Source organism: Centroberyx gerrardi, chromosome 5, assembly GCF_048128805.1.
Source record: "Centroberyx gerrardi isolate f3 chromosome 5, fCenGer3.hap1.cur.20231027, whole genome shotgun sequence".
Classification (NCBI taxonomy): Eukaryota; Metazoa; Chordata; class Actinopteri; order Beryciformes; family Berycidae; genus Centroberyx; species Centroberyx gerrardi.
In genome coordinates, this window is record NC_136001.1 from 25,642,540 (window position 1) to 25,654,288 (window position 11,749).

General features: G+C 43.5%; 1 protein-coding gene and 3 non-coding genes across 4 annotated transcripts; 1 reads left to right on the plus strand and 3 right to left on the minus strand.

The window, feature by feature from the left end:
• Positions 1 to 54: 54 nt before the first annotated feature.
• On the minus strand, positions 55 to 11,590 carry stimate (STIM activating enhance). The gene is made up of 8 exons (XM_071894662.2): positions 10,526 to 11,590; positions 8,655 to 8,703; positions 8,457 to 8,552; positions 7,952 to 8,073; positions 7,501 to 7,613; positions 7,044 to 7,121; positions 6,644 to 6,787; positions 55 to 2,103 (listed from the first exon to the last, which is right to left on the minus strand). Exons 1-8 carry the CDS (start codon positions 10,746 to 10,748, stop codon positions 1,990 to 1,992), a joined length of 939 nt encoding a protein of 312 aa, XP_071750763.1. The 5' UTR covers positions 10,749 to 11,590; the 3' UTR covers positions 55 to 1,989.
• trnar-acg (transfer RNA arginine (anticodon ACG)) lies at positions 2,514 to 2,586 on the minus strand. Its single transcript has one exon. It is a non-coding gene; the product is annotated as a tRNA-Arg (tRNA).
• trnar-acg (transfer RNA arginine (anticodon ACG)) lies at positions 4,077 to 4,149 on the minus strand. The gene has a single exon. It is a non-coding gene; the product is annotated as a tRNA-Arg (tRNA).
• trnae-cuc (transfer RNA glutamic acid (anticodon CUC)) lies at positions 5,778 to 5,849 on the plus strand. The gene has a single exon. It is a non-coding gene; the product is annotated as a tRNA-Glu (tRNA).
• Positions 11,591 to 11,749: the final 159 nt, after the last annotated feature.

Here is an 11,749-nt window from a genome sequence, read left to right on the forward strand (position 1 = left end):
TTGTGTGGAAAAAAAAAAAGGACTCAACTTGCAGCTCCAAATTAATGTTTCACATACTTTATTGGAAAAGCATATATAATGATAACTTATGTCCATCATTTGTAAGTAATTTTAATTGTCTAGTAGTTTTATTTTGCAAAATACTAAAAGCCCTCTTTGTCCTGGTTGAGCTGAGGGGTTACCATAACCGTTTTCCTCCTGCTTTAAAATGCACACAGTAATTTATTCCTTACTAATATGCCAAGAACATCATACTGAAATCATTACCAGCACCAGTCATCACAGTCACAGTTAATGTCACCCTCCCTTTGCTTTTAAGAGGACCAGTAAGGAAATCAGTGACAGCGCATGCACACACTCACACACACTCACACACACTCATGCACACACACACACACACCTTTTTCTCCGACATCTGGTCCACAGTCACTAACAGTTTAGAGGTCTGTGCTTCTATCACATTCTCAACATCAGAGCCTGCTGAATGCTGCTTCATGCCTGAAGATCTCGGACTCTGTCAGTCAAAAATACAAAAAAAAAAAAAAAATACACTGGTAATTCCACTCAGGCACGTTATTGGAACAAAGAGCAAATGGAACAAACCGTCAAACACACGAACATCACACAAACACAAAAGGAAAGACATTGACAAAGCTGTGATGAATGGGAAACATGAAGCATGAAAAGTGAGGGTCCCATATCTACTCTTCCTGTCTGAGTGAAGGAATACACTTTTGGAGCAAGCTTCGTCAAACTTTTTGGCCCAAAAATAACACTCAAAACTTACAAAAACAAAACTCAAACTGGGAGTAGAGACATTCAAGACAAAGAACACACCGAATCAGAGTGCGTCAGTAAAACGGTCACAGACACAGAGAGCGAGACCGCAATCTTCTGCCTACAGAGACAGATAACACTGGCTAAGCTGATGTTAGGAGGATCTTGCAGCGGTGCTTGCAGTCCTTTGTCCTATAGCTTCGACAGGTGAAAGGACACTACCAGAAGAAGGGCGAGGATTAAAATGGTTGCCGCCAAGCGTTGATGCTCTCCCTCTGCAGTCGTAACATAGGCTTTGACATGATTAGCATTACATACAAGATATACAGTATAGTGTGTAACTGTGCTGGAAAGAGTTACGGTCACACCAATACAGTGATTCAAACATTCTGAAATAATGCTCCTCTAAATTAGGGCGTTCACACATGTACACACGCTCACACACACACACACACACACACTCACACACAGGCCATGGTGGTAAGCCTACTTGAGGAAACAAACGTAAGACATATAGTTTATATGGAATCTACATCAGGAATACAATCACTTTTGGGGGGGCGAGGGGGGCGTTTCAGAGTATCAAATGTATCAAACTGGACAGTAGGGCTAACATGATGGTTTGCCTCTGTTGTGGCCATTCAAACCAACATGATCCGGGACCACTGCATCACAAAACCATACACCCTGCCAAAAAGTCCAGCCATTACTAAACCAGTGTTAACAGTTTTTTTTCCTATTATACTTACATAAAATGACGTAACAATACAATGCTCATTCATGATAGGGTTCCTTTTCCCAAACAGAGTGTCTTTAAACCAACACTCACAAACAGAGTGCCGTGTCGAAATGCAACAGAGATCCATGGTGCGCGGTTAACTGCAACAAAAATGCCTCCCAGTGCCTTAAATCCCAGTTTAGACACAGTTTATGCAGGAGTCCTCTAGGAGTCAACAATAAAGGGAATTTCGATGGGTGTCATCCTGTGTTCACATCCTCCACACACACACACACACACCCCCCCGACACACACAAATATTCCTCTATCAGCAATGGACACCCAGTGTAATATTTGCGTTTCAAAAGATCAGGTCAACTCCTAGGGCTGAAATCAGAATGTGTGGAGGAAGGGGGGGGGGGAAGTGTGTGGGACTATGAGGTGAACGGCTCCCAGAGCGGGTTAGACCAGAACAGTCTAGCTAGGCACACAGGTCAAACGGGGATCCCCATGCGATGCTTCTTCTTCTTCACCGTCTTCATGCCAGTGAGCCGACGAACATCATCCTCATCCGAGTCGTCCATCTCATCGTCTGCTGAGAAAAGGATCTGAGAAATAGATAGGAAGGGGGATTATTGATTATTACGGAGCTAAAAGATCAAGAGACGAGTGAATTTGTCTAGAGGTGTTTTACTGTACATGCCCTGTTCACAGCAGTCCTTTACTCAAGTGCTTGTTAGAGCAGGAATAATTGTCCGTACAAGTAGTAACTGTCCATATAACTGTCCCTTTGTGTGTGATCAATGTTGTCATTGTACCTTGTATGTCAGTATGTAATGTGAAACTATAATATCCAGTATTGCTGCACAATGTCACCAAGACACATTCTGGTACATTCATTGTGCTTTATGGACAAAGTGAACGTGATCCTTGTGCTTTCAACAACAGCAAATATTGCATCCCGGCCCGAAAACTCACAATCACTCTTTAATGCAAACAGGAGAACTAGGAAAAGGTACGAGCCAGCCAGGAGTCGAACCTAGAATCTTCTGATCCGTAGTCAGACGCGTTATCCATTGCGCCACTGGCCCGCAGTGGTTACACAGCAGCTACTGAAACCAATACATGTGCTCGAGTGAGGCACGGCGCCCATCCCCCCGCAACGCTCTGTCAGCGCTCTGCAGCAAGCACTTCCTCTGAGGCCAGCTGCAGCACACAAGTAGGAGGTGAAACTAACTATGAAGCTGGCTTTTGTCTGCACTGCTTAGACCGTTTAAATATTAAAATGCAATGAAAAGCAGCTTTGCATTTCTTTTTGAGCTCCATAAAACAAAAACCCCAAAACGTACTAACATGTGGCCCAATGCCAAAGAAAGAGTTAGGTTACGTGTGAAAAGTATAACTTGTGTTTATGAAATGTTAAACCTTGTGTTTTCAAATAATTTAACATCAGGGCCTGATGTTTCAAATGAAGTCAACAAAGTAATTACATATTATTAACAAAGTTGTTTGTTAGAAAAATCAACCAGTGCAATGTGGAGACAAAATCTGGGTCAAATTGTTGGTAACCTGAATTTCACAGTTGGAATTTTGACAAGACATTCCTCTCAGTCACAAGTCCAGAAAACACATAAGGTTTAGGCTAAAGCACATGGCAGTAATGGATGAAATAAAGATGAAGACACTTTCAAGAGCTCCAGCGACCTTTGTGTTCAGCCTAACTTCCAACTCAAATGAAAGATAAGAAGTTTATCTAAGCATATGCAAACTGGAAGTCCATGATAACAAAAATCCATATTCATCCATCCGTATTCTGTCAAATCAGCTGGTGGATAACAGTTTTTTAGCCAAGATTTGTCACTGAAGCCTGAAGAGAAGTCAGTAACAACCATGAGAACAATGTGGTCTCGCTGCCTGACCTCGAATGGGCCCAGCTGTTAATGGGTCTCTCCAAGACATTCATGAATAAGGAGGTGGGTGCAAATGGCTTGAGGGGCGTTAAGAGCAGTGTTTTTTTCCTGGGGGATGGGGATGTACTGTACTTGTGTTTCCCTAAACTGCGGCACAAACTAGGCTTTGTTGTTGTTAGGCTCAAAAGCAAAATGTGCTCAAAATGGAAGATGTCAAATTCACTGTTTACTAGACAGACTTCGATAATAATAATAATAATAATAGGGCCAAAGGCTATGATTATGGCCATCATTTGACCGCTCCAAGCTCTTGAAAATAAAATAAATCTGGACAAATCTGGTTACAGGCTTTTGTTGGCTTGTGTCTGTTTGTGTGAGCCCAGTTTATTCTTGGCTACGCTTCTGGTAACATTCACCCACAAAAAAGAAAAGAAAGCACAAATAAAGAAACAACAAAAATTAATACACAAATACATAAATAACAGAACCAAAAAAATAAAAAAAACAAATTGACAGACAGATAACAAAACCCAAGCAAGCAAAAAAAATGAGTACACATATAAATCAGAATGACCACAAAACCCTGTTTTTGTGGTAGTGGCTATAACTTTCCAAAGCCCACAGAATGGTAAGAATGTTGTTATTGTTGCAAAAATATGGCAAAACAGTTACGAGCCAGCCAGGAGTCGAACCTAGAATCTTCTGATCCGTAGTCAGACGCGTTATCCATTGCGCCACTGGCCCGCTGAGCAGCTGCAGCCTTCTTACAAAACACAAGTCTGGGGCACAAAGGCCAAACCCACATACCAAATTACTTCCTCTTCACTTCTCTCTGGCCTACACTTCTCATTTGTGCCTCATTATCCAAGCACAGGAGAGACAAACACATCACAGTTTAAAAAGCTCATTCAGGAGCAGTTAAAAGAGTAGTGAAGCATATTTGAGTTATCATAAATCAACATATCTTACAAGTGAGGAGGCCTATGAAGCAACAGTCCATTTCATTACCATGCAGAGCTGCCAGAGTGAGTCATACTGAAATGGCCTAGAGATGACAACAACCTCTCACTCCACACATCTTATTTATTGCACAGATTTCCCAAATACATTTATTATGCAGAATTCTCCTGCCGAGTTACTGATGAAGACCTAACGGATGTCATCACGTCACATAGTGATATTATTTAGCAACTCCATACTATTAGTTCAGATAGGTGTAGGTCCTGGTTACATCGCAGATCTTTTAACCCTTAAAGAACTTTCTGTTCTGAAAAGTGATGCACAAATTATCTCCTTACTAAGGTGACTTAGTATTGGATCACTTACACTGGTTTGGCCCATGCATAGTTAATGGTTTTAAAGAGAGATTCCCTTCAAAAACTCTTTCTTGCTATATCATCCGATAATCACTTTCTTCAATAGATCTCTGGGATATTTCTATTTGGTGTAGAGTGGATTCTCCATTACAGTACTCAAACATAATGGGAAATGTGGTTCATGAATGGATGGCTCATGTCCAATTTTCCCATTGTTTTAATTTTCAAATTCATTTTTTTTTTTTACCTAGTTACAATAGCAAGGACATAGATTTAGAGGTAAAAAAAATAAAGGCTTCAAATGGCTTGTTTTGTGTTTATTTTCTAACAAAAAATGCTTTTAAGCCATTTAAGTATAAATTGCAGGAAATATGATTGCAAGAAATATACAGAATATTTCATATTATCACCACATCTCCTCACTGCCTGCACCGTGCCTTTCACTTTCACAAGTTAAATCTAATTTCAAGCTCCTGATAGTTTGCAGCCCTGGCTCTGATTCTCATTTAAGTTGCCAACTGTTCTCCCACAGACATAAATACAGCTCAAACAGCTCAAATTGATATGAGAAAATGCCTGCCTAAAGCTGACTGCCTGAGTTAGGAATGTAGCACACCTTGTTATTTGTGGATTCTGAGACAGCACCTACACACATTTCTATTAAGTCAAATGGAAAACAGATGGAAGGTGTTAGAGAAAGTGAAACTACTCTGTATGTTGGCTAGACGCTCTGCTACAGTATCAGACTCCTTCAGTCTGTCATTCTATTTTAATTGGCCTATCAGCAGCCCCACTTGATTCCTCAGTGTCTCACAAAAAGCCTCAATAGGCCATAATCTCAGAGTCATTATCAAGTTCATAATAATATAAGTACACAATAACATAAGTATGATATTGATATTACATTCATAGATAGTGGTGGTGCTCACGTGGGATAAAAGAAAAAAAAAACCCTAGAGGCCGTGTGTGGTACTTCAACCAAACATCTTCAAAGACTTTCTCCCCTGCCACAAGTCGGGGATTCCACAGAACATGCCTTTAAAAGAACATCACAGCTCCCTGGTGGTCTAGTGGTTAGGATTCGGCGCTCTCACCGCCGCGGCCCGGGTTCGATTCCCGGTCAGGGAACACCTTTTAAATTATTTTTAACACGTTCGATAATTCAGAATAAATGCAAGTAGAGACACTCCACAGACAACCACTGCAACTCAGAGACAAAGAATGACAAAACAATCTAATCCAGCACAACTGCTTGCCAAAGACACAGAATCAGTGAAGCTTTATACACACAATTAAATAACTTATATCCAAAACTAAAAATACTAACCAATATAGACTTTGTTCTAATAACTTCTGATCCATAAAAATGTTCCCTTGCTGAAAGCAGACTGACTTTATGACTTCATGTGTTGTGAGCGACTGGTGTGGCTGTCTGAGGTCTGTGGAGCGTAGCACTACGTTGGGCCCAGCTGCTTTACAGGCCTATAAAGTGACTGATCATGGCCACTAGCTAGGGTGATTGACAGCTCTAGGACATACTCCTACTCTAGTCTGTGTGAGTGTGTGAGTGTGTGTGTGTTGAATCAGTACCAAGTAAGTTTATCCATGCCAGGTGTTAGTCAGCAGAGCCAACGGCGGCCAGGAGCGGCACAGTTGAGTGATTACGTCACACTGAGACAACATGCACAGCTTCAGGAGCTCAAGAGAGGGCTTTTTGGGTAAAGGGGAGACGGGACAGGCAATGGAGGACTGCTGTACTGCAGTCATGGGGTATTTACTCTGAGCTCTCTCCTCAAAGAGTTTTTTCTAAATATTGGTCATCTTTAAATATGCATGTCTCAATAATAAAAATAGTCAGTGTGCTGCCTGGCACTGGTCTTTTGTTATCCCTGCAACAACCGTATCGTTCCAGTGTGACGTACCTCTGACTCCGAGTCATCATGGGAGAGGGCCCGTCTGTAGCGCACCTTGCTGTTCCCCCGCGAGTCCTCCTCCCTCTCCTCCAGCTTGGCTTTTGTCCTGTGCTTCTTCATTAGGAAATTATCGACCACCCAGAACATGAGGGCCTGAGGGAAACAGAGAATATGCCTTGGTGAATGATCTTTGCCGCATGTGCAATTCAGGCAGTTTTAACACTTTTCACCCAGACAAACCGGAATTTTTCACATTCATGCACATAGACATCCGCCATGGTAGAAACAGACAAGTCTGGTTGAGGCAACCAACGATGGAATCTCACTGAGAAACAGTTAAAGGTGTTATCAAACCAAGTGCTGCATAATCAGAGAACACAACAGAGACACATAGGAACAGCAGACTTACGTTGATGAAGAACGGAACGATGAGCATGACGATGGCCAGTTCCAGGTCAGGATTCTCTATGGGGTTGAGGAGAGCCAGCTGCGAAACACACCGACACACACACACACACACAAGCACAGATGTAAGCATACACAGAATACCCCGGGCCAGTAGCACAGACATTAAGCCTAGCCTTAGACTAAAAATTTCAATGGAGGTCTCCATTGTGAGAAAAATGTATAGAAATTACATGGTTCAGACCTAGGCTAGGCCCGATCCATGTCTGTGAAACCTGTCCTTTGGCACAGAGGTAAACAACTGACAGCAGTGGGCACTTGCTCTCAGGTTAACCGCTCTCCTGTCAAATCAGCTCTCCTACTTCCAACATAAAAAGAATCCCTCGCTGCCAGAGACTGACTACTGATCAGAGTCTCTGTCTCGGTCTGATATCTGATCAAGCCGTAGTGGTGCTGCTGACCTTTTTCCACTGGGGGATGAGGAGGACCAGAATGATGAGGACTTTCTCAAACATCATGATGAGGATGTAGAGGGCACACTGACCCACCCATGCTGTGCACTGCACTGGCTCTCCTACACACACACACACACACACACACACACAAACACGTGCACACGTGCACACGCACACACAGGAAAGCAGGAACACAACAGATAAACATACTGTCAAACATCTCCTTAATTATTCACTTATGGATGACAGCACATCATTAGATTTGGAAACTGTTAAATTTACTGTTTTGGGAGCAAACAAAAACACTGGCAGTGTAAGAAAACAAACTGCATGACATTGCAGCATTGCAGTGCTAAGGTCAGCTACTGCCCTCCATTGGACATTACAGGTATCACCAGATGGGAGGGTGCTAAAACTCTCCCTTCAACACTCACACACTCGCACACACAGTCCTCACCATATTCTCCAAAACGTAGGGAGTCCCACTGCCTCCACTCTACAATAGCACTGACGGCTCTCACCCCGGCATAGATCAGCAACATGCCCAGAGACGCATCCAACAGGAAGTTAATGAGGTATCTACGAGAGAGAGAGAGAAGTGAGTGTATTCTGGATGGGGGTGTAAAGTATGGGGGAGGGGGGAGGGGTCTGAGCACGGGCCAAAGAGCCATCCTTCTGCAATCAGAGAATCCCTCCCGGAGGGTCTGGTGGTCAGGATTCAGCACTCTCACCAACAGAGCCTGGATTCAATTTCCAGTCAGGGAATGTACTTTTTTATTGTGCTTCATGTCTACAAGATTAAATAACCTACAAGTGAGGATCGGTAAACTAATTTGCTCATTTTCTTGGAAGTTTGGCGATGTACACAGCAGTCACTGCACAAGTTTATGCGTAACACGCAAATAAGGGAGCTCAGAGAGGTGTGGTCAGACAGACAGACAGGATCAGCAGGATGGACTCACAGTGAGCAGGGGTCTTCCTCGGTGAGGTCAGACAGGTAGACGTTGGCAAAGTGGATGAACAGCATCCCTATAGCCTGCTTTGAGGTGTCCAGGAACCTGTGGAGGGACAGGACAGTTGATGTGTCTCTGAGGAATTCCCGGAGGATACATTCGATGCCGTTACAGAGAAATGAATTAGAGTTGGCTCGGCTGCCTTACCAGATCCTCCAGGGTCTCCTCTCATGCTTGGGCTCCCTGAAGCGTTTCACTGTAGAAGAAACAGCATGTCTTATTATAATAGTGGGGATTTACAGCAGGGCACGCAGCGCAAGCACACACCGATCAAGCAGAATCCCTGTGCTTTTCATTTAACTGAATCACAACACTCATGTGAGTTGTTTAAGGTCCGGTCTGCATTTTAATAGTGTTTTGTAATAGCTTATCTCTAGTCTTGTCTTGACTAACATAATATATTTATGACTGGAAATGAGGGCTGACTTCCCCTTTTTGAGTGGTTAAACTGTCACAAAAATAGACATCAAAAAGTTCCTCATCTAGCCTACCAAAAACTGATTTATACATATTTGACTTAAAATGAATAAAAAACAAAATTAAAATCAATTCTATAAAATCTATGACTGTGTAGCTGGCACGCTGACGCAGAGTGAGACTGGAACAATGTGTTGTTGGTCTCAGAGGAAGCAGAACTAGCAGACCAGAACCTAAAAACTGCTGATATCACACAGAACAATCATGATACGATAAATCTGATACCCTAATTTTCTGCTAACTGCAAAAAGGCGATGCAGAGGAAAGGCTTGGAAATGTATCAAGCTAGGCAATGGGGAAATGTTTGGGTGTTTGGTTGTAGATCTAGCCTAATGCACCAGGTCAAGAAATATACAGAGAGTTAGTAAGTAGTAATATAGTAGTAATTTAAAACTAGAATATTCAGCTGTCTTGACCAGAATCTAACAGAAAGATAACATCTGTTAATGGCACATAACATGGCAGTAACCTATGCTAATGTGTTTAAGCCACAGCTCCCCAGGTAACAAAACACTGCAACTAACTGTCAGTGCGACTGCTACTCGGGGGGGTGAAAGTTATGGGCTTTTTCTCAGTCTTCTCCTTAATTAATCCCTGTGTGCACGAGAGTCTGAGGGGTGTAATGCAAGAAGGCTCCTCTCTGAAAGCAGTGTAATGTCTAACACAAATAAAGCTCTTGCTGTTCTTCACAATAGTGGCTTGTTTTCCATGACGCCCCCCCACTCTCTTCTCTTAACTCCTATGACACAGAGTTGCCTGCAGGGTGAGAGAAGTGCTTTGATGCTTTATGACTTCACTGATTTACTTTTCTAACATTTGACAGACGCTGACTCTTACATTCAGTTTGTAAGTCAAAGTTGTGATGTCTCCGCTGGACAATTAACCATTGCTTCTATGAGTACCATTAGACTCCCAGAGCCGACATCAAATGTCAAGGGTTGCCTTTACTGAGGGCTTTTTGTGTTCTCATATGGGCAAAGTTATTTTGCGAGCTGTGACCTCTTTCTGTTCTGAGTGCAAGTGTGACTTCAGACTTGACACACCCTGTGTGCAGCTGGGCGTGATGCAGGCGCAGGCCGAGGCCTCAGCCCACTCTTCTGCTGAGAAAGCTGCCTCAGGCAACACGGCTCTGAAGTGCTGAACATTCCTCACTGCTGTGCGGCTGTACTCTACTGGGCCACAGAGGCACACCAGAGAAAACTGGGGCTGTGGTCAACACAGAGGTCAAACAGCTGTCAGTGCTAGTGCCAAAGACTGACTGACAATGGAAAATGGCTTCATCTTGAGTGTGACCTTCTATGCAAGGGTGAAATAGCAAGACTTGGTACAAATTCTGCCACTTCCGAATGAAAATCCTTTGTGAAAACCACAGCAGTTGTCTATGAGGCAATTACATGATTTAGTTTTATCAAAATGTGTATTCTAAAGGGGTGGCAGGGGCTTCTCCCAGGTGTGATCAATATTGCATTTGATTAACCGAGTGATGCGATTGGATAATTGGCCCAGTTTGCATCTGTAGCGTCACCTCTTGACATACTCACACATCAAGGTGCTGAAGGCCACGACGGCTAGAAGCCCTTGCAGGAAAATCCCGAAAGAGTCCATCAATGCGCCGTTCTCGCACCCCCGGTTATCTGGACCTGACGTGGGGCTGGCGGACCCCGACGTGTTGGTGGAGGACATGGCAGGTAATCCTGCTCCTCCTGGACCTGCTAATGCCACGTCTCCGACCTGGTAAAGCAAATTCACCCCACTCACAGCCATGGGGCACGACCAGCCTGGCCAAACTAACTAATGGAGTGGGAATTAAAGCCGGGGTCAACTGTTTCTTGCACACAGACTCTGTGGGCGTCCCAGTCCTGTCCAGCAGTTGTTGGTCAGCTAGCAATCGATATGTTAAGCAGGACAGTCTTCGGTGAGAAGTAGTAGCATCCTCTCCCTTGCAAGTGCGGACTCATTCTCTTGATTCAGACAGCCAGAGAGCCATGGCTGACTTGATATTAAGAAGTAGAGCAGTCGCCACTCAAACGGGATACTGGAAGCTGAAATAACGTAGTACCTTGCTCCAAGTGGCTTGCCTACACGGTTTGAAACCGAGCTGCGACATTAAAAATCATTAGCGGGTTTGCAAGCTCTATTCAGCAGGGGAAAAAAGAAAATTTCCTAGCTCATCCTGGAATCTTCTGATCTGCAAGCGAAGCTAGTCCAGACGCAAACGCCTCAGCTAGTTAGCCTGTCAGCCTTTTATAGACCTGAACTACTCGTATACACAAAACACATTCTCCAGTGTTATAACTTGCATTAAAGGCTGTTATACAGTGCAGGGTAACTAGTCAGAAGTGGTTAATTTAGCCGACCCACCACCACAGCAAAAGGAGCTCAGCGGCTGGGATGCTGCTAGCATTACCTACCTAGCTTACAAGCTACCTAGTTCGCGTTAGCTAACGTCAGGCTAGCAAGCTTCAATTCCAAGTTCTTGCAAATGATGTCTGACATGGAAAAAATGCATGACACAGGGCTTTCTCGAGTATAACGCCTGTAACAATAGTCGGTCTATATGCAAAAAGCGGATATGATAAATAATCGGCAGGTCGCGTAACGTTACATCCAGCTGCTTCCCTGCCCAGCAGTGCCCACTCATGTTGACAGACGTAGTGTCATGTGACTGACGTGGAAAACCTGCATGCTGGGAAATGTAGGACAAATGTGGGGAAACGTTCACAATTCGTTGTTCACCGGTTTTATTGCAGTATTCTCTTAAATAA

Coding starts and splice junctions, on each gene's coding strand:
- stimate (XM_071894662.2), bottom strand. CDS start 10,748: ATGGCTGTGAGTGGGGTGAATTTGCTTTACCAGGTCGGAGACGTGGCA. Junction 6,788..7,043: donor TCGTTCCGTTCTTCATCAAC/GTAAGTCTGCTG, acceptor TGTTTCCCTCAG/GCCCTCATGTTCTGGGTGGT. Junction 2,104..6,643: donor ATGATGACTCGGAGTCAGAG/GTACGTCACACT, acceptor TCTATTTCTCAG/ATCCTTTTCTCAGCAGACGA.